General features: G+C 54.9%; 2 protein-coding genes across 2 annotated transcripts; both read left to right on the plus strand.

Moving 5' to 3' along the window:
- The first annotated feature begins 28 nt into the window (after window positions 1-28).
- Window positions 29-4,170, plus strand: LOC142917395 (uncharacterized). Its single transcript, XM_076062046.1, has 3 exons — window positions 29-141; window positions 2,012-2,737; window positions 4,148-4,170. Exons 2-3 carry the CDS (start codon window positions 2,047-2,049, stop codon window positions 4,168-4,170), a joined length of 714 nt encoding a protein of 237 aa, XP_075918161.1. The 5' UTR covers window positions 29-141; window positions 2,012-2,046.
- Window positions 4,171-7,701: 3,531 nt separating this feature from the next.
- On the plus strand, window positions 7,702-19,154 carry LOC142917389 (volume-regulated anion channel subunit LRRC8E-like). Its single transcript, XM_076062040.1, has 9 exons — window positions 7,702-8,016; window positions 10,856-11,013; window positions 11,474-11,587; window positions 12,397-12,704; window positions 14,271-14,780; window positions 15,038-15,185; window positions 15,974-16,132; window positions 16,739-16,888; window positions 17,082-19,154. The coding sequence occupies exons 2-9, from the start codon at window positions 10,870-10,872 to the stop codon at window positions 18,090-18,092; spliced, it is 2,544 nt and encodes an 847-aa protein (XP_075918155.1). The 5' UTR covers window positions 7,702-8,016; window positions 10,856-10,869; the 3' UTR covers window positions 18,093-19,154.
- Window positions 19,155-19,551: the final 397 nt, after the last annotated feature.

A 19,551-nucleotide genomic window follows, 5' to 3' on the forward strand; every position in this document is an offset into this window, starting at 1 on the left:
GGACAGCCAACCAGAGGTGCGCCCCTTCCCCAACACGCGCAGTCGTTGAGCGCGCGAGCCGAGTTCGACTCCCGCTCACGGCCACCAGCAGCAGCAGCAGCACTCCTGGGCCCTTCCCTAGGTCGACTCAGCCTCAAGCGGGTAAGTTGGTGCTGTGACGTCAAATTTGTCACGTGGTCCTTGCACGTGGAAGCGTAACTCATTGCAGTGTAGCGGTTTGCGTTGTCTGTGTGTGTGTCTGTGTGTGTCTGTGTGTGTGTCTGTGAGTGTGTGTCTGTGTGTGTGTGTCTGTGTGCCGGGAAAGGTCCTGGCAAGGATTATTCAGTATCGCCTTGCCAGGCACGCTGAGGAGAGGCTTGCGGAGCCCCAATGCGGTTTCAGGATAGGGCGGTCCTGCACAGATGCCATATTTTCTGTCCGTCTGCTACAGCAGAGGTGTAGAGAATTCCAACAAGACCTACATCTCTGCTTTATTGACCTGGTCAAGGCCTATGATACCATCAGTAGGCCTGGGCTCTGGGTTGTGCTTCGTGCTTTTGGAGTACCTGACCCTCTGCTCACGATCATTAAGGACCTTCATGATGGTGAGCGGGCCCGGGTAAAACTACGTGGCCGGGAGTCAGAGCCATTCTTTGTACACCTTGGGGTGCGACAGGGGTGTCCTCTGGCTCCCACATTATTTAACATCTATTTTGACCACGTAGTTCGTGAAGCCTTCAATAGCTGTACCGGGGGAATCTCCATATGGTACAGATATAATGGAAGGCTGATCGATGCCCGGGTGCGGTCAAGGGATGGCTCCCTATTGCTCAACCACGTTATGTATGCTGATGATTTGGTAATAGCTGCTCAGTCAGAGGAGGAGTTGGAGACGCTGCTGCTGGGACTGGAGCGTGCCACTAAGAGGTGGGGCCTTACCATCAGCCCCACCAAAACTAAGCACCTGCCTGGGTATTTTGTACCATCGGACACTATCACCCCCACAACTCCCAATCGGTGATGGGGCAGTTGTGGAGAGAGTGGAGAGTTTCCCATACCTGGGCAGTGTGCTTATGACTGGCTCCAGTTTAACAGCAGAGGTCTCACTCCGAATCAGTCGCGCGGCAATATCTTTTCATCGGTTGCGTAACACTGTGTGGAAGCTACCTGGTCTGTCGCTCCGCACTAAGCTTCAGGTCTTCTCGGCCACGGTCATTCCCTCCCTTCTCTACGCTTGCGAAACGTGGACCCCCCTAATGGAACACCTTTGCCGGTTAGAAACATTTAGGCTGGCCTGCCTGCGATCCATCCTGGGTTTAACCAGACTGGATTGTGTGAGGAGCTCACAAATCCTTGAAAGATCTGGGCAAGGTCCCATCGGTGAGCTCCTCCGGCGGGCAAGGCTGCGATGGCTGGGTCATGTAGCCCGCATGCCCAGCCACTGCATGCCGAAACAGCTTCTGTTCGGCCGGATTGAGGGGGCTAAGCGGGCGCGGCACGGGCTAGAGAAGAGATGGAGTGATGTGGTACAGGAGGACGTGGAGCTGAGTGGACTTGCCGATGACCGGTACCAGCGGTGTCAAGATCGGCCTCTGTGGAGGAGGCTCGTGAAGGACGCTACTGGGCAGTTGGAGGCAGTCGCCCTCCAACAACAACGGAGGGCGGAGGAGCGACGCTCACAACAACGAGCGGAGCGCCGGGTGGCTAAAGCACAGCGGGTTGACACAGTAGGGGGCACAGGTGGTGCATCAGCCAGTCATCTCAGTCAGTCGACCCGTGGCACCTGGGTCTGCCCCGTGACCTCCTGCCAGCGGGCGTTCGACACTTCACGTGGCCTCAGGGTGTACATTGCCTGGCACAAGCGTCGTGGTGACATCACCGCCACTTAGTGGTGAATGGCGGTTATTGTTATATGTGTTTGTCTGCGTGTGTATCTGTGTGTGTGTCTGTGTGTGTGTGTATGTATCTGCGTGTGTATCTGTGTGTACGTGTGTTTTGACGATGATGGCGATGTTTGTGACGGTACGGGAAGCGTGTGTGGGCCGAAGCGGCATCCAGAGGAGCGCCATGGAGAGGGGAGGGGGAGCGAGGAGAGGACGCGGCAGGGAGGAGGAAGCGAGGCGAGGGGGAGAGAGGGGGGTCGAGAGGGAGCCGAGGAGAGAGCCGGCTGCTGCGGGCGTGCGGGCCCGACAGGGGCTCATCGCAGACAGGGACCAGTGGCGGAGAGAGATGCCCGTGAGGAGGCTGGTGAACCGGTCGGTGCCCCGCGGGGAGGACGTGGAGATGGCGATGCCCAACGCGGAGAGAGCCAGGCTGCTGACGGCGTGGGTGAGACGAGCCATTGGCGAAGAGAGGACGCTCAACAGGGAGGAGGCGGGGAGAGAGAGGCTGGAGGCGGAGAGGGCTGCGTGGGACAGACAGGCAGACGCGAGAAGGCGAGTGGATCAGAGGGTCGGCGACTCGCGGCCAAGGACCGAGGCGCAGCAAGCTCGGTTTGATATTGCCGCGAGGGAGAACGAGAGGACGGTCGACAGACTGGTGGAGAGGGCGGTGGAGGCGACGAGGCGAGAGGTGGGGAGAGCGAGAGAGGGAGGCCGCCGGGACGTGGAGGGGGGGCGGCCGCAGACGGGGGCGGCGGCGGAGCAGAGACGGATGCTGCGGCAGATCGCCGCGGCCGTGGGCGCCGTGGGGCTGCCGGGAAGGGTCGTGCCGATTAGGAACCGACAGGGAGAGAGCGGGAGGGAGGGCGGGAGAGGAGGTGGAGAGAGGGAGGGCGGGAGAGGAGGTGGAGAGAGGGAGGGTGGGAGAGGAGGTGGAGAGAGGGAGGGCGGGAGAGGAGGTGGAGAGAGGGAGGGTGGGAGAGGAGGTGGAGAGAGGGAGGGCAGGAGAGGAGGTGGAGAGGGAGAGAGGCAGAGGGGTCTGTTGAGATTGTTGGGGAGATTCGTTCCGATTAGGAGCCCTGAGGGAGGCCAGGAGAGGGAGGGAGGGAGAGAGTGAGAGGGACACGGGGTGCTGTAAGGAGAGGGTGAGCGGGGGGGAGGGAGGGAGAGGTGTGGGGTAGAAATGAAGGAGATAGTGAGAGGGCTGGATGTGCGAGAGGAAAGGAGCGCGGTAGCTGTGGCACACTGCAGGTTCACTTCCCTGCAGAGTGGTGCTCACTTTAGTTGTGATGATGATGGGCTGAGTCAACCAGGGATTGAATCTGGCCCCCTTTTCCACTGAGCCACTTTGCCGGTGTTCATTGTTAACTGCTCGTTCACCGTTGGTTCTTCACGGGCGATCATATTTTAATATTTTGACTTGAAGAGGATTTGTCATTCCTTTGCCGAACACGACGATTGTGCGTATATCCGCCGTGTGATGATGCGTAGCGAGAATCGTAATTTGAGAGTGAATTTTACAAACTGCAACTCGATGCCGGGATGTTTAATTGTATTTACTTAATGTTCATTGTAAAAAAAAAAATGTTTTATCATTTCCACCGCCCTCTGCGGGACATCGACCGCTCAAACCGAAAGCGAGATAGACACAGACAGGGAGACAGAGAGAGACATGGAGAGACAGAGAGAGAGAGAGAGTTGGAGACGGAGAGACATGGGGAAAGAGATGGGGAGAAATAGAGAGAGAGACACAGTGACAGCGGAGACACAGAGAGACAGAGAGATACATGGCCACACAGAGAGACGGATAGGGAGAGGCATGGGGAAAGAGACGGGGAGAAATACAGAGACACAGAGACAGCGGAGACACAGAGAGACAGAGAGATACATGGCCACACAGAGAGATGGATAGGGAGAGGCATGGGGAAAGAGACGGGGAGATATACACAGAGAGACACAAAGAGACAGAGAGAGAGACGATGTTGATGTTGAAGATGGTGTTAATGATTTTGATGTTGATGATGTTTTGAATGTTGTTAGTGATGTTGATGATGGTGTTGATGCAAGGTAAATCAACACCCGTTCATAATAAAAATTCATCCATCCACCACTACCACTGCTGCTTGTTGCCTGCTCCTGGTGGTGCGATTCCAACCTTCTGCAGTCCGAACCAGAAATTGCCATTGGCCTGCGAGAGTGCCGAGGCGAGTGGGGGGAGTTGAACACCCGGTCAGCCTATCCCTTGGACAATAAGTTAATGCGCACTTGTTATCGGTGTGCGACTCAAGTCTCCATTTGTCACGAGTCTTAACTTTATCACAAACTCTTAGCTTAGTGCAGTACACCTTCTTGAGGTCCTTGACTCTGCAAGTGACTCGAAATATTAAGAAAAAAAATAAAATAAAACTTTCAGTGATACTTCATCTGCTTGAGCAATAACTGAACTCTTAATTGATCAGAGCTTTTGCTTCTGCAAATCTCAACTTAAGGCTGATTGCGAGTACTACTCGGAATCTGTGCAGGACTGACGAATGTGAAGTTTGTACACGGTACCTGTTATGTAGGAATTTCTACCTTGCTTCATTAATTCTCTTAGACGCATCAAAAGCTCAAAGCTCCTGCCACTTTCACGCCTCCTGAGGATTCATGGGGCCAGCCTTGGGTCATCTTTGCTTCTGGCTCCACGGACCTCCTGGCGTTTAATGTCATCAACCCCCCCCCTCCCCGCTAGTATTCTCCCTCCGGAGGTCGTCCCAAAAAACTTGTGTAGATACAGGGCCACTGAATTGCCCCTTGGAATGTTTTTCAACTCATTAGAGCGAGCCCCCGGATGTGGTGTGTTTGTGTATGATGTCACAAAGCAGTCCTTATAAGGGCCTCAATGCACGTTGGTGTATGACGTCACAAAGCAGTCCTTACAAGGGCCTCAATGCACGTTGGTGTATGACGTCACAAAGCAGTCCTTACAAGGGCCTCAATGCACGTTGGTGTATGACGTCACAAAGCAGTCCTTACAAGGGCCTCAATGCACGTTGGTGTATGACGTCACAAAGCAGTCCTTATAAGGGCCTCAATGCACGTTGGTTTATGATGTCACAAAGCAGTCCTTACAAGGGCCTCAATGCACGTTGGTGTATGACGTCACAAAGCAGTCCTTACAAGGGCCTCAATGCACGTTGGTGTATGACGTCACAAAGCAGTCCTTACAAGGGCCTCAATGCACGTTGGTGTATGACATCACAAAGCAGTCACGAGGCCGTCCCCCGGCGCGACAAACGAGGTTTCCTCCTCCTCCACCCCCCCCCCCCCCCCACCGAAATCTTTGGCCTTTTCGCGGTGAGAGCGTGGAGCGGTTTGCAATTTTTGCAAAATTTGGGCACAAAGCGGCGGTAATACGACAAATCTGCAAACGTCACCCACCGACGTGGGGGTTGGCCATGTTGCGCACGCACGCAGTTTTGTTGGGGTCCGTGGCTATCCCCGGACTCGCTGACGACGCGCCCCAAGTAGCGAACCGATGTCTGCAGGAGGTGACACTTGACTGTGGTTTAAACGTAAGATTGGCCGCCCGAACTTTGAACAAACACCGATCGCGGCCGCTGCAGCTGCTCCTGGAACGTGCGTCCGAAGACGATCACGTCGTCCAAATAAACGAGGCGCGAGTCCCATTGGAGGCCTGCTAGGACCAGCTGCGTGAGTCGCTGGAACGTGACAGGAGCCGAGTGGAGTCCCATCGGGAGACAATTAAACTGGAACAGAGCCCGAGGTGTTCTTAGCTCTTTCGGTAAAGTCACCACGTTGAAGGGAAACAATAAAATAATAATATATATATAAAACAATAAAAATTCTCACGACGTTTCGACCATAACACAAACTGATGATGACCGTGTGCGTTATGGTCGAAACGTCGTGAGAATTTTTATTTTTATATATATTTTATTATTTTATTGTTTCCCTTCAACGTGACTTTACCGAAAGAGCTAAGAATATGAATCACTGCAGTCACGAAAGCTTTAAATCAAAATTTAGAGCCCGAGGTGTTCAGAACACAGGATTTGGTTTAGAGCTCTCATCAAGAGGCAACTGCCAACACCCCGACGACAAGTCAAGTGTGGTAGAAAACCCACACGGCCGACAGGGCATCCAATGAATCGTCCAACCGTGGGAGCGGGTGTGCATCTGCCACGGAGACCTTGTTCAATTGGCGTAAATCCGCGCGAAGCCGCAGACTCCCATCGTGTTTCTTAACGGGACCAACGTGAGCTCCCCTCGTCGACCGCAGTGGCGAACGTGGTCCTCCTCCTGACGACTGAGCCCGTGTGAATTCTGGCGTACGGAAGCGGCGTTGCCCGTGTCAATGCGGTGCTGCCATCAGGGACGTGCGGCCAAAGTGTCATATTTACCCTGACTGAAAATGTTTTGAAAATTCGCCCCGCCGCTCGCCGGATAAAATCGGAATTCTTGCAACGCAGCGCGTCCATCCATGATTCGCCCGGCTCGCTCCTCCGCTTCACCGTGGCCACGAGACATCTGTGGTCGCCTCGCCGGCCTTCCCGCGACACGCGGCCACTGCGTGGGCCAGAACGGTGCCCGCCTGGACGACCGCAGCACCCAGGCCGACGTTGAACACTCTGAACGACTACGTATGCATAGTCACACCGTTAGTGTCAGTAGCATAACTCTCAACCACTTATCAGTGCCCTACCTTATTACAGACCAACTCAGACCTTACTGATCACCCCGTGGCCCTTATAAATCTCAACGTTCATCCTATACATTATACTACACTATACACTACACAGCTGTCAACCCCTTATCGGCGCTCTGCCTTATTACAGACCAATTCAGACCTTGTCGATCACCCCGTGCCCCTTATAAATCTCAACGTTCATCCTATACATTATACTACACTATACACTACACAGCTGTCAACCCCTTATCAGTGCCCTACCTTGTTACAGACCAATTCAGACCTTACTGATCACCCCGTGCCCCTTATAAATCTCAACGTTCATCCTATACATTATACTACACTATACACTACACAACTGTCAACCCTTTATCAGTGTCCTACCTTATTACAGACCAATTCAGACCTTACTGATCACCCCGTGCCCCTTATAAATCTCAACGTTAATCCTACCAAGTCCCATCACAAGGAAGAAACACAAACAAATCGACACGGATTTGTATTGTTGTTTGCCCGTATTGAAACGGCTGTACGCCCGTATGGGCCTGAGAACTCACTTTGCCTGCGCAAAGACCACGACGGGGTAAAAGCGTGATGGGCTTCTACAGCTCCGCAATAGTCGAGTGTGAATAGTCGCCTAATAGTCGCTATTGGCTATCAGAGGTTCTCCCCAACAACCAGTCAAACAACGTTTGGGCGGTCATCTTGGGTAGGGGGGTGTGTGGTGGCTTCTCCCTTACCAAGATGGCAACCCCCCTCCCACCACGAGTCACGTGGTGTTGATATTTTGTGGGTGTTTTTTTTAATTGGTCAGCTCCATTGCACGTGACATTGAACTTTATTTCATAGCCCGATTAAGGCCCATGGTAAATAGCATAGACTAGATAAGGCGCTGCTGCGTTTCAGACTATACCAAGCATAGCCCGGAAGAGGGGGAGGGGTATGAAAAGCATCAAAACTCAAGACGCGCTGAATAAATGTAGCGAATTTGTTTGATGTTTAATTATTTCATCCATAGCGAAAAGAAGCAAGAGGGGCTCGCTGGCGTTAGTGAACGGTGGGGTTTGCTGTGTACCCCCCTAAATTAAAACAATTTAAGTTTGCCGGTGGCATTCACCCCTCCCTCGCCCGCTGCCCGTGTTGGTTTCGCCCACGACCCTCTCCCTCCACCACCAAAGTGTCGCGTTTTGGCGGGAGAAGGCGGCTGTGTGTTCTGAGGAGACTAACAACCACCACCACAACATCTATAATCATAAGTATAACTACTACTATAATAACAATAACATCTACAATCGTAACTATAACACTAATAATAACATCAACAACTTACAACAGCAATAATATAAACAATTACAATAGTAATAAAAACATGAACTGCTATAATAACTAATACTGTAACATCAACAACTACTACGACTATAATAAAACAAAAACGTGAACGAGAGCGAGCGACACAACAAGAGGGCGGTGAGTGAGAGAGTGGAGCCGACCTCTCGCCCTCACAGCCTGAGGCCCACAAAGACGCGCGGGCTCTGTCAGCCTCACGCAGCCCGTCAGGGAGACTACACGGGGAGACATTTGTGTTGTGTCTGTGTGTGTGTGTCTCTGTGTCTGTGTGTCTGTGTGTGTCTGTGTGTGTGTATCTGTGTGTGTATCTGTGTGTGTGTCTCTGTGTGTGTGTCTGTGTGTGTGTGTGTCTCTGTGTGTGTGTCTGTCAGCCTCACGCAGCCCGTCAGGGAGACTACACGGGGAGACATTTGTGTTGTGTCTGTGTCTCTGTGTGTGTGTCTGTGTGTGTGTCTCTGTGTGTGGGTGTGTGTGTGTCTCTGTGTGTGTCTCTGTGTGTGTGTGTGTGTCTCTGTGTCTGTGTGTGTGTCTGTGTGTATCTGTGTGTGTCTCTGTCTGTGTGTCTGTGTGTGTCTCTGTGTTGTGTCTGTCTCTGTGTGTGTGTATCTGTGTGAGTCTCTGTGTGTGTCTCTGTGTGTGTGTGTGTCTCTGTGTGTGTCTCTGTGTGTGTCTGTCTCTGTGTGTGTCTCTGTGTGTGTGTATGTGTGTGTCTATGTGTGTGTGTGTCTCTGTGTGTGTGTCTCTGTAAGCCTCACGCAGCCCGTCAGGGAGACTACACGGGGAGACATTTGTGTTGTGTCTGTGTGTGTGTCTCTGTGTCTGTGTGTATCTGTGTGAGTCTCTGTGTGTGTGTGTGTCTCTGTGTGTGTGTCTATGTGTGTGGGTGTGTCTCTGTGTGTGTCTCTGTGTGTGTGTCTCTGTGTGTGGGTATGTCTCTGTGTGTCTGTGTGTGTCTGTCTCTGTGTGTGTATGTGTGTGTCTGTGTGTGTGTCTGTGTGTGTCTGTCAGCCTCACGCAGCCCGTCAGGGAGACTACACGGGGAGACATTTGTGTTGTGTCTGTGTGTATGTGTGTGTGTGTCTCTGTGTGTGTCTCTGTGTGTGTGTCTCTGTGTGTGTCTCTTTGTGTGTGTCTCTGTGTGTGTGTTTCTCTGTGTGTGTGTCTGTGTGTGTGTCTCTGTGTGTGTGTCTCTGTGTGTGTGTCTCTGTGTGTGTGTCTCTGTGTGTGTGTGTGTGTCTCTGTGTGCGTGTTTCTGTGCGTGTCTCTGTGTGTGTGTCTCTGTGTGTGCGTCTGTCTCTGTGTGTGTCTGTGTGTGCGTGTCTCTGTGTGTCTCTGTGTGCGTGTCTCTGTGCGAGTCTCTGTGCGAGTGTCTCTGTGTGCGTGTTTCTGTGCGTGTCTCTGTGTGTGTCTCTGTGTGCGTGTCTCTGTGTGCGTGTGTCTCTGTGCGAGTGTCTCTGTGTGCGTGTTTCTGTGCGTGTCTCTGTGTGTGTGTCTCTGTGTGTGTGTCTCTGTGTGGCTCTGTCAGCCTCACGCAGCCCGTCAGGGAGACTACACGGGGAGACATTTGTGTTGTCTCTGTGTGTGTGTCTGTCTCTGTGTGTCTGTGTGTGTCTGTGTGTCTCTGTGTGTGTGTCTGTGTGTGTCTCTGTGTGCGTGTCTCTGTGCGAGTCTCTGTGCGAGTGTCTCTGTGTGCGTGTTTCTGTGCGTGTGTGTGTGTCTATGTGTGCACCTCTGTGTGTGTCTGCCTGTGTGTGCGTGTGTCTCTGTGTGTGCGTGTCTCTGTGTGCGTGTCTGCCTGTGTGTGTCTCTGTGTGCGTCTTTGTTGCCTGTGTGTGTGTCTGCCTCTGTGTGTGTCTCTGTGTGTGTCTCTGTGTGCGTGTCTGTGTGTGCGACTTTGTTGCCTTGTGGGGAGCGATAGTGTAGCGGTTAGCGCGCTGCGCTATGAACCTGGCGACCCGGGTTCGATTCCCGCTCACGGCCAACACCAGTGACGATTATCTGAACCGGTCCCGGGCCTCCCCTAGGTCGACTCAGCCTCAAATGAGTACCTGGTCCGGTGTGTAAACATTGCCACTAGGGAGACAAAGGCGGTCGGGCGTGGTGCTGGCCACCCACCCCCTCGTGTACCGTTCCGGCCTTCATAGTTGCTCGCTAACAGCACTTGCCCCTACAGTCTGTTAAGGCTACACGGGGGATCTTTGTTGCCTGTGTGTGTGTCTGTGCGAATGTCTCTGTGTGCGAGTGTCTCTGTGTGCGTGTCTCTGTGTGTGTGTCTCTGTTGCCTGTGTTGGTGTCTCTGTGTGCGTCTTTGTTGCCTGTGTGTGTGTCTCTGTGTGTGTGTCTCTGTGTGTGTGTCTCTGTGTGTGTGTCTCTGTGTGTGTGTCTCTGTGTGTGTGTCTCTGTGTGTGTGTCTCTGTGTGTGTGTCTCTGTGTGTGTGTGTCTGTGTGTGTGTCTCTGTGTGTGTGTCTCTGTTGCCTGTGTGCGTGTCTTTGTGTGTGTCTCTGTTGCCTGTGTGCGTGTCTCTGTGTGTGTCTTTGTTGCCTGTATGTGTGTCTCTGTGCGTGTGTTTCTGTGTGCGTGTCTCTGTGTGTGTGTTTCTGCGCATCTGATGTCTGCGTGTGTGTCTCTGTGTGTGTCTCTGTGTATGTGTCTCTGTGTATGTGTCTCTGTGTGCGTGTCTCTGTGTGTGTCTCTGTGTGTGTGTCTCTGTGTGTGTGTGTCTCTGTGTACGCGCCTCTGTGCGAGTGTCTCTGTGTGCGTGTTTTTGCACGCCTGATGTCTGCGTGTGTGTCTCTGTGTGTGTCTCTGTGTGTGTCTCTGTGTGTGTCTGTGTGTGTCTCTGTGTGTCTCTGTGTGTGTGTCTCTGTGTGTGTCTCTGTGTGCGTCTCTATGTGCGCGTCTCTGTGCGAGTGTCTCTCTGTGCGTGTTTCTGCGCGCCTGATGTCTGCTTGTGTGCAGTCTCGGCCCGAGTCATGATTCCCATCGGAGCCCTGACCTCCTCCTTCTCATTGGAGGGTCACCAGGACCTCAAGATCCTTCAGCCCTGGTGGGACGTGTTGTGCGACATGCTCTCCGTGCCCATGTTCATGATCGGCATCTTTGCCGGGATGCTGCAGGTGCGTCGTTCCAACAACGCTCCAGAGAGCCCCCCCACGCACATTCATCAATGTCGCCGCCTTGCTCATGGATATTGTATAACATCGCGCCACGGTGGCCGGGAGATATTGACGACCTCGCCTGGTGTGTAGGAGGTCATAGGTTCCATCCCTGACCCCTGCTGCATATTCGGACTCTGCGTATGTCTCATCAGCACGGTGGCCACGAGATGTTAACTACCTCGCCTGGCACGCAGGAGGTCGTGGGTTCCAACTCTGCGTGCGAGCTAACTCAAAGCGCTGGCTAGAGAGCGAATCTTGGGTCGATATGGGTTGCCTCCCCCCCCCGTACACACCGGGAATTGCGCAAAGTGAACCACCTGCGTGGAGCGGCGTCCTCCAGGAGACCACACGGCGTCACGTGACCATGACGACCGCTCCTCACGGTCACGCGGTACCCACTTCCCCCGCCTCCGCCCAGAACATGAACGAGCGCATCCTGTGTGTGCCGGTGCCGAGCGGCTTCGACGTGGATCTGAAGGAGTGGAACGAGACCGTGCTGAGGGACCTCGTGGCCAACCCCAGGACCCACAGGGTGAGTGAGGGTCCCCCTCGGGCCGGCTCGGCACCACCGTGCAGGGGGGGGAACCGCTGGTTGCCAGCGGAAAGGCCGGCTGCGTCACCGCCAGTTGCCCGAGGAATAGTGTCATGTATAGTGTAGTGTATAGTGTAGTGTATAGTGTAATGTATAGTGTCTATAGTAGTATAGTGTAGTGTATATTGTAATGTACATTATAGTGTAATCTATAGTGTAGTGTAATGTATAACGTGTGGTGTAATGTATAGTGTAGTGTAATGTATAGTGTAATGTATAGTGTAGTGTAATGTATAACGTGTGGTGTAATGTATAGTATAGTGTAATGTATAGTGTAGTGTAATGTATAGTGTAGTGTAATGTATAGTATAATGTATAGTGTAGTGCATACTATAATGTGGTGTGTAGTGTATAGTGTAATGTATAGTGTAGTGTAATATATAGTGTAGTGTATAGTGTAATGTATAGTGTAGTGTATAGTATAACGTGTGGTGTGTAGTGTATAGTGTAATGTATAGTGTAGTGTATAGTAGTGTAGTGTATAGTGTAATTTATAGTGTAGTGTATATTGTAATGTACATGATAGTGTATAGTGTAATATCCTAGTACAGCACACCAGTGTGTTGGAGAGCAAAGCCACAACATTGAGGATCTTGAGTACGGTGATGTTTCGCCAGTAATTACAACCGGCATCATCAAGCGAAAGTCAGATTTGAGCCAGCTCTGTCACCCTGCAAGGGAGGGGCATGCGATATCACCGCCACGCCAGTTCACTTTGCCCTTCTGCGTGCGTTCCCACACTCGCCCAGACCGGCATCGACCAGTACCAGTACCGGTTGATCAACCAGTTCTGCTACGACAACGCGGTGCTGTGGATCAGCAAGTACTTCCCGCACCTCGTGGTGCTGCACACGCTCGTCCTGACGGCCACCAGAAACTTCTGGTTCAGGTTCCCGGAGACGAGCTCCAAGATTGAGCACTTTGTGTCCGTGCTGGGCAAGTGCATGGATTCGCAGTGGACCACGCACGCCGTCCACGAGGCCGCGCTGGACGGGGTGGCAACAACGGCGGCGGCGGCGTTGCGGCCGTCACTGCCCGCCACGGCGGGGAGCTGCAGGTCAGAAGGGGGCTGACGGAGAGACGGCCCATGGCTCCTTCCTGGTTATTACTATCCCCTCTCTTGCCTTTGTCATTCCTTCCCCCCTTAAGTAAAAAAAAAACTAAAAAGTTCCCCTTTCTCCCTGCGGGGGGACCCCGCGTGGGTTTGGGGCAGCGAGCCCGTTCACAAATATCTCTATCCCCCTGCTTTTCATAACCGGTTTGGCTTACGGTTGGCGGTGTGCGTGTGTGTGTACGTGTGTGTGTACGTGTGTGTGGGGAGCGGTAGTGTAGCGGTTAGCGCGCTGCTGTGCTATGAACTTGGCGACCCGGGTTCGATTCCCGCTCACGGCCAACACCAGTGACGATTATCTGAACCGGTCCTGGGCCTCCCCTAGGTCGACTCAGCCTCAAATGAGTACCTGGTGTGGTGGATAAAAACATTGCCACTGCGGAGACTAAGGCGGTCGGGCGTGGTGCTGGCTGCCCACCCCCTCGTATACCGTTCCGGCCTTCATAGGTGCTCGCTAACAGCACTTGCCCCTACAGTCTGTTAAGGCTATACGGGGATCTTTGTTTTGTTTTTGTGGGGAGCGGTAGTGAAGCGGTTAGCGACCTGCGCTATGAACCCAGCGACCCAGGTTCGATTCCCCCTCACGGCCAAGACCAGCGACGATTATCTGAACCAGTTCTGGGCCTCCCCTAGGTCAACTCGGTCTCAAATGAGTATCTGGTAAACATCGCCACTGGGGAGACAAAGGCGACCAGGCGTGGTGCTGGCCACCCACCCCCTCTTGTACAATTCCAGCCTTCATAAGTGCTCGCTAACAGCACTTGCCCCTACAGTCTGTTAAGGCTATACAGGGGATCTTTGTGTGCGTGTGTATGTGCGTAATGATGTAGGTGTCTGTGAGTCTGTATGGGTCTTTGTGGGTCTCTACGGGTCTCTGTGAGTCTCGATGGGTCTCTGCGGGTATCTGTGAGTCTCTATGGGTCTCTGTGGGTCTCTATGGGTCTCTGTGGGTCTCTGCGGGTCTCTGTGAGTCTCTATGGGTCTCTGAGTCTCTAAGGATCTCTGTGAGTTTCTATGGGTCTCTGTGAGTCTCTATGGGTCTCAGTGAGTCTCTATGGGTCTCTGAGTCTCTATGGGTCTCTGTGAGTCTCTATGGGTCTCTGTGGGTCTCTGCGGGTCTCTGTGAGTCTCTATGGGTCTCTGTGAGTCTCTATGGGTCTCTGCGGGTCTCTGTGAGTCTCTATGGGTCTCTGTGAGTCTCTATGGGTCTCTGCGGGTCTCTGTGAGTTTCTATGGGTCTCTGAGTCTCTAAGGGTCTCTGTGAGTCTCTATGGGTCTCTGTGCGTCTCTATGGGTCTCTGCGAGTCTCTGTGAGTCTCTATGGGTCTCTGAGTCTCTGCGGGTCTCTGTGAGTCTCTATGGGTCTCTGTGAGTCTCTATGGGTCTCTGCGGGTCTCTGTGAGTCTCTATGGGTCTCTGAGTCTCTAAGGGTCTCTGTGAGTCTCTATGGGTCTCTGTGCGTCTCTGCGTCATGACGCGTTACCCGATGTCCACGCAATCCCACGTACGCAGCGACCCGAGATCCGGCGAAATCCCCATGGAGAAGCTGCCTCCTGAGTCTCCGCCGGGACCGCCCCGGCCCTCCGTCCAGTTTGTCGACCTCAGCGAGGCCGCACCACCCGACCGGTCCCCCCCGGAGCAGAGCGAGGACCGGCGGACGCCATCGGATGATCGCATCCTGGACAAGAAGGAAGGCGAGCAGGCTAAGGCTCTCTTCGAGAAGGTGAAGAAACTCCGCGCTCACACGGAGGCGGGCGGCGGGCTCCACAGGATATACGTGTTGCAGACGGCGGCCCGCTTGCTGCAGGCGCTGGTGGTGCTCACGTACACCGGCTACGCCTGCCCCAATATGCGCTACCACATCCACTGCGTGGAAGGCGAGTACATCACGGGCTACGGGAACTTCTACTGCGTCCACGGGCTGTGGCGCATCTTCCGCATGATGTGGATGGCCTACGCGACCACGATGTGCGTTTACGCGCTCACCTGTGCCTACGTCATCTACTGGGTGGTGACCTGCAGGTGAGCGGGGGGGGGCGGCGGTGCTGCCGCAGAGCGGTTGTGTGGCACCGGATCGCCGTCCGGCAGCCTTCTGGCTTTGGCCTATGGGCTTTTCGGCGATCGTGGAGACGCGGTTAGCGCGGAGGGCGACACTGCTACGAAGATCTAAACGTAACGTTTTACTAGTGGCTTCGTGGGAGATCTTCCGCGTCGGGACGAGGGTCGACGGGCACTGAGTTCTCTGTGCTGGGGGGTGGGGGGGGGCGCTGACACTGCAGGCTCAAGGAGTACAGCTTCGCGGAGACGCGCCAGGAGACGGGGGTGGACGACATTCCGGACGTGCGCAACGACTTCGCCTTCCTCCTGCACCTAGTGGACAAGTACGACCCCTGCTACGCATCCAAGTTCTCCGTCTTCCTGTCCGAGGTGAGGAGAAGCCGCTCGCAGAGCACGCTGTGCGCTGCACGCACGCCGTACACTGGACGGAGCCGACCGCGCTGATCAGAGATGCGGTGTTAGGACAACAAACTGTGGGTCTCTGTGTGGTGAGCGTGGTGCTGGCCACCCACCCCCTCGTGTGCCGTTCTGGCCTGGCCTGCATCGGTGCTCGCTAACAGCACTTGCCCCAACAGTCCATCGAGGCTATAGGGGGGATGTTGAGTCTTTGGGTCTCTGTCTGAGTCGTGTTAGTCCATGTGTAATGACAGGGTGTCACCTGTCGGCCTGGAGGGGTAATCGCAGTTATAGGCAAATTATGTAATGACTAATTATAAGGGGGGGGGGGGGGGGGCGTATCGGTAGTAAAGGTCAAAGGCTGAGTCAGACCGCAAGCACCGGGAACCTGCTTGAAGATTCTGGAAGGGGGCGTGGCCGGAGGCGGGGCTTGGCCGCACCGGGGTGTACATGAGGGGGTCCTGAGTCCTGGCTGCGTCGCCGCTCGCCGTCATCTCTCTTTGCCGTCCTGCCACGTGGTCGATCTTCTGCAGGGCTCTCATCGTCGCCGTCGCTGCGCTAAGTCAAGTAACTGTGTAGTTGGACGCCGACGATGGGGTTGTGTAGCCACGTAGAGACGTTTACATATACGCGATGTGTCTCGGAAGTTGCTCACTACATATGTATAACATGGGGCGGTACGGCTCATTGGGCCCTTGCTGCTGAAACAAATAAAATCCATCCACGCTTTGCTGCTGGTGCTGTTGCTGCTGCTGCTGCAGGTGAGCGAAAATAAGCTGAGGCAGGTCAACGTGGATCAAGTGTGGACCCTGTCGCATCTGACGGGGCTGCTGGAGATCAACGCGCAGGGCGAGAGCGAGCTACGCCTCTGCAAGCTGGCAGCGGTGCCAGTGGACACATACCGCCTCACTCAGATACAGGTGCCCGTGGACACACCCATGCACCCACCCACCCACCCACCTGCACACTCACCCATCAATTCACTCACCCAGACACCCACTTACCCACCAACTCGCCCACACACCCACCCAACCACTCTCGCACACACCCACCCACTTGCTCACTCACCCACTCGCTTGCCAACACACCCACCCACGCACACACCCACCCACACACCCACTCACTCACCAACCCACTCACCCACACACCCACCCACTCACCCATACACCCACCAACTCACACACCCACTGACCCACCAACTCACCCACACACCCACCCAACCACTCGCGCACACACCCACCCACTTGCTCACTCACCCACTCACTCGCCAACACACCCACCCACACACACACCCACCCACACACCCACTCACTCACTAACCCACTCACCCACACACCCATACACTCACCCATACACCCACCAACTCACACACCCACTCACCCACCAACTCACTCACCCACACATCCACTCGTCTACCAACTCACCCACTCGCCCAACCAACTCACCCACATACCCACTGACCCACACACCCACTCACCCACTCACCCACCAACTCACTCACCCTCATACCCAATCCCCCACCGAAGGTGCTGACGCTGGACTCGATGCACGGGGTGACGCTGGGGGCGGCGGTGGTGCAGTTGGTGAACCTGCACCAACTCCGGCTGCTGAACTGCACCGTGAGCGTCGACAATCGCGCACTCGCCTTCCTCAGTGAGGAGCTGCACCAGTTGGAGGTGCGTGGGTGGGTGGATGGGCGGGCGGGTGCGAGGGTGGGTCGGTCGGAGCGGTCCATTCGGCTCCACTGACCCGGCCGTGACATCACCAAAAAGTCACCTCCCCCACCAAATGTATTTAAGTCGCAGTGTCGGGGACCGATATTCACCGTTGCCGTTCGCGGCGTCCGCCCCCCCCCGCGCCCTCTTGCAGGTGAAGTTTGCGGTCAAGGCGGAGGTCCCGGGCTGGCTGCGTGAAATGCGCCACCTGGAGGAGCTGTCCCTGGAGGGGCCCCTGACGCCCGCGCTCCTTAAGCCGCTGGGCGGCCTCAGGCGCCTGCGAAGCCTGCGCCTGACGACAAGCGTCGCCCGCCTCCCGCCCGGCCTGGCCGCCGTCGCTGGCGGCGGCCTGCGCGCGTTCGCCCTCGACAACGGCGGCGTGCGCCTCGAGTCGCCGGCGCCCCTGAGCAAGCTGCGCGGCTTGGAGACGCTGCGGCTGACGCGCTGCGGTCTGGAGCCCGCCGAGCTTCCGCGGCCCCTGCTGGCGCTGGGACGCTTGAGCGACCTCGACCTGTCCCGCAATGGCCTCCGCTCGCTGGGCGACGGCGATGACGCGTCGCTGCCGGCGGCCGCCTGGGAGCACCTCGCCGTCCTGCGCCTTTCGGACAACGCCCTCGTGAGCGTCCCACGGTTCGCGGCGGGGGCGGGGTCGCCGGCCCTGCGCTCGCTCTTCCTCGACGGGAATCTCATCGAGGGCGAGCTGCCCGCGGGGCTGCTCCGCCTGCACGGCCTGCGCGTCCTCGACCTGAGCCGCAACGCCATCGCTGCCCTGCCGCCCGACGTGTGGCTGCTGACTCAGCTGAGCACCCTCCTTCTGTCGGGCAACGCCCTGCGGCGTCTGCCCGATGAGTTGTTCCGGTGCGAGGGATTGCGGACGCTGGCGCTCGCCAACAACGAGCTGTGCGAACTCAGCGGCCTGGTGGGGAGGCTGAGGAGGCTGCGCAGGTTGGAGCTGGTGGGGAACCGGCTGACGGAGCTGCCAGCCGAGCTGGGGGAGTGCGCGGAGCTGAGGCGCGGGGGGCTGGTGGTGGAGGAAGAGCTCTTCGAGTCGCTGCCCGCGCGGGTGAAGGAGGCGATGCGGGGCGAGCCCAGCAGAACGACGCAGAGCCCCTCTGGAAGCCGGGAGAGAAACGCAAGAAACTGGGAGGGAACCCCAAGACACTGAGATGCTTTTACCAGTAATTACAACCACGACCTCCTGTATATCAGGTAAGGTAGTTAACGTCTCAATTACCAAGGCGTAGACACCAATGAAGGTCCAGACGACCAGCGGACTGAGTTTGGGCCGAGTGGGTCGCACACGTCCAGTAAGTCTAGGGTGGGCCTAATAATACACGGTCTTGTGTCTGTGTTTTATTGATCGAACAGTTGGTTCATGTAGCCGCAAACTACAGTTATGCGCATTGAATAATCCGTGGCTGAAAGTCACGTGAAGTAGCTTGTCTGATAATTTGTATAATCTCCCCCTGTTCTATCTCCCCCTATTCTACAGTGAGAGTGAGTGGAGTTTGTATGATTAGGGGTTGACAGGTCTGGGTGTAGGCACTGAATAGGGATTGACAGGTCTGGGTGTAGGCACTGATAAGGGGTTGACAGGTCAGGGTTTAGGCATTGATTAGAGATTGACAGATCTGGGTGTAGGCATTGATTAGAGATTGACAGTCTGGGTGTAGGCATTGATTATAGATTGACAGGTCTGGGTGTAGGCACTGATAAGGGGTTGACAGGTCTGGGTGTAGGCATTGATTAGAGATTGACAGGTCTGGGTGTAGGCATTGATTAGAGATTTACAGGTCTGGGTGTAGGCACTGATAAGGGGTTGACAGGTCTGGGTGTAGGCATTGATTAGAGATTGACAGGTCTGGGTGTAGGCATTGATTAGAGATTGACAGGTCTGGGTGTAGGCACTGATAAGGGGTTGACAGGTCTGGGTGTAGCCATTGATTAGAGATTGTTAGGTCTGGGTGTAGGCATTGATAGGGGGTTGACAGGTCTGAGTGTAGTCACTGATAAGGGATCTAACACCAAAATAAATACAAAACCTGTATTAGGGGAAGCCACCGTTGACCAATTTGGACCCCCGGTTTTTTGTTTTTCTCCGTTGGCTCCAAGCGCTTGATCATAGCCCCCAGCTTTTAAGGGCGGTCCGTGAATCGCTTCTTCTCGCCGCTTCCGCCGGGATGCTCGAGAGCGTGAATGCAAACATTAAAACGCTTCCCCATCTTGACCAGGCTGTCTTTGTTTGCTGCGTCCTGTTGATTTCGTTGCCTTGGGTGTTCTGATTGTCCCTGCGAGGCCATGCCGCCAGGACCCTCCTTGAAGAGACGCGCGGCCAAAGGAGATGCTGATACACATGGACCCAGAGCTGGAAACCCAGCATCTCGATGTCTCCGTCTTAACCATTGCAAATCCCCAGAGAGACACAGCCATTATGAATCCATTGAGAAAGAGAGAGAGCGCTATTATGAATCCCCTGAGAGAGAGAGAGACAACCATTATGAATCCTCTGTGTGTGTCAGTGTGTGTCAGTTTGTGTGTGTGATTTAATCCCATCTGTAAAGGATGTGATTCCTGACATGCAATACCCTGTTGTCTAGAAACGGAGTTATGGTTGCGGCAGCAGT

Source organism: Petromyzon marinus, unplaced genomic scaffold, assembly GCF_048934315.1.
Source record: "Petromyzon marinus isolate PM22_M1 ecotype Great Lakes invasive population unplaced genomic scaffold, UKy_Petmar_22M1.pri1.0 PM_G_Scaffold_48, whole genome shotgun sequence".
Taxonomy (NCBI): Eukaryota; Metazoa; Chordata; class Hyperoartia; order Petromyzontiformes; family Petromyzontidae; genus Petromyzon; species Petromyzon marinus.

Bases quoted from the DNA above. Each gene is read 5' to 3' on its own strand.
- LOC142917395 (XM_076062046.1), top strand. From the start codon at position 2,047: ATGGAGAGGGGAGGGGGAGCGAGGAGAGGACGCGGCAGGGAGGAGGAA. The intron at 2,738-4,147 runs GTGGAGAGAGGG...GTGCGACTCAAG, and splicing joins GAGGGAGGGCGGGAGAGGAG to TCTCCATTTGTCACGAGTCT.
- LOC142917389 (XM_076062040.1), top strand. From the start codon at position 10,870: ATGATTCCCATCGGAGCCCTGACCTCCTCCTTCTCATTGGAGGGTCAC. The intron at 11,014-11,473 runs GTGCGTCGTTCC...GCCTCCGCCCAG, and splicing joins TCTTTGCCGGGATGCTGCAG to AACATGAACGAGCGCATCCT. The intron at 15,186-15,973 runs GTGAGGAGAAGC...CTGCTGCTGCAG, and splicing joins TCTCCGTCTTCCTGTCCGAG to GTGAGCGAAAATAAGCTGAG.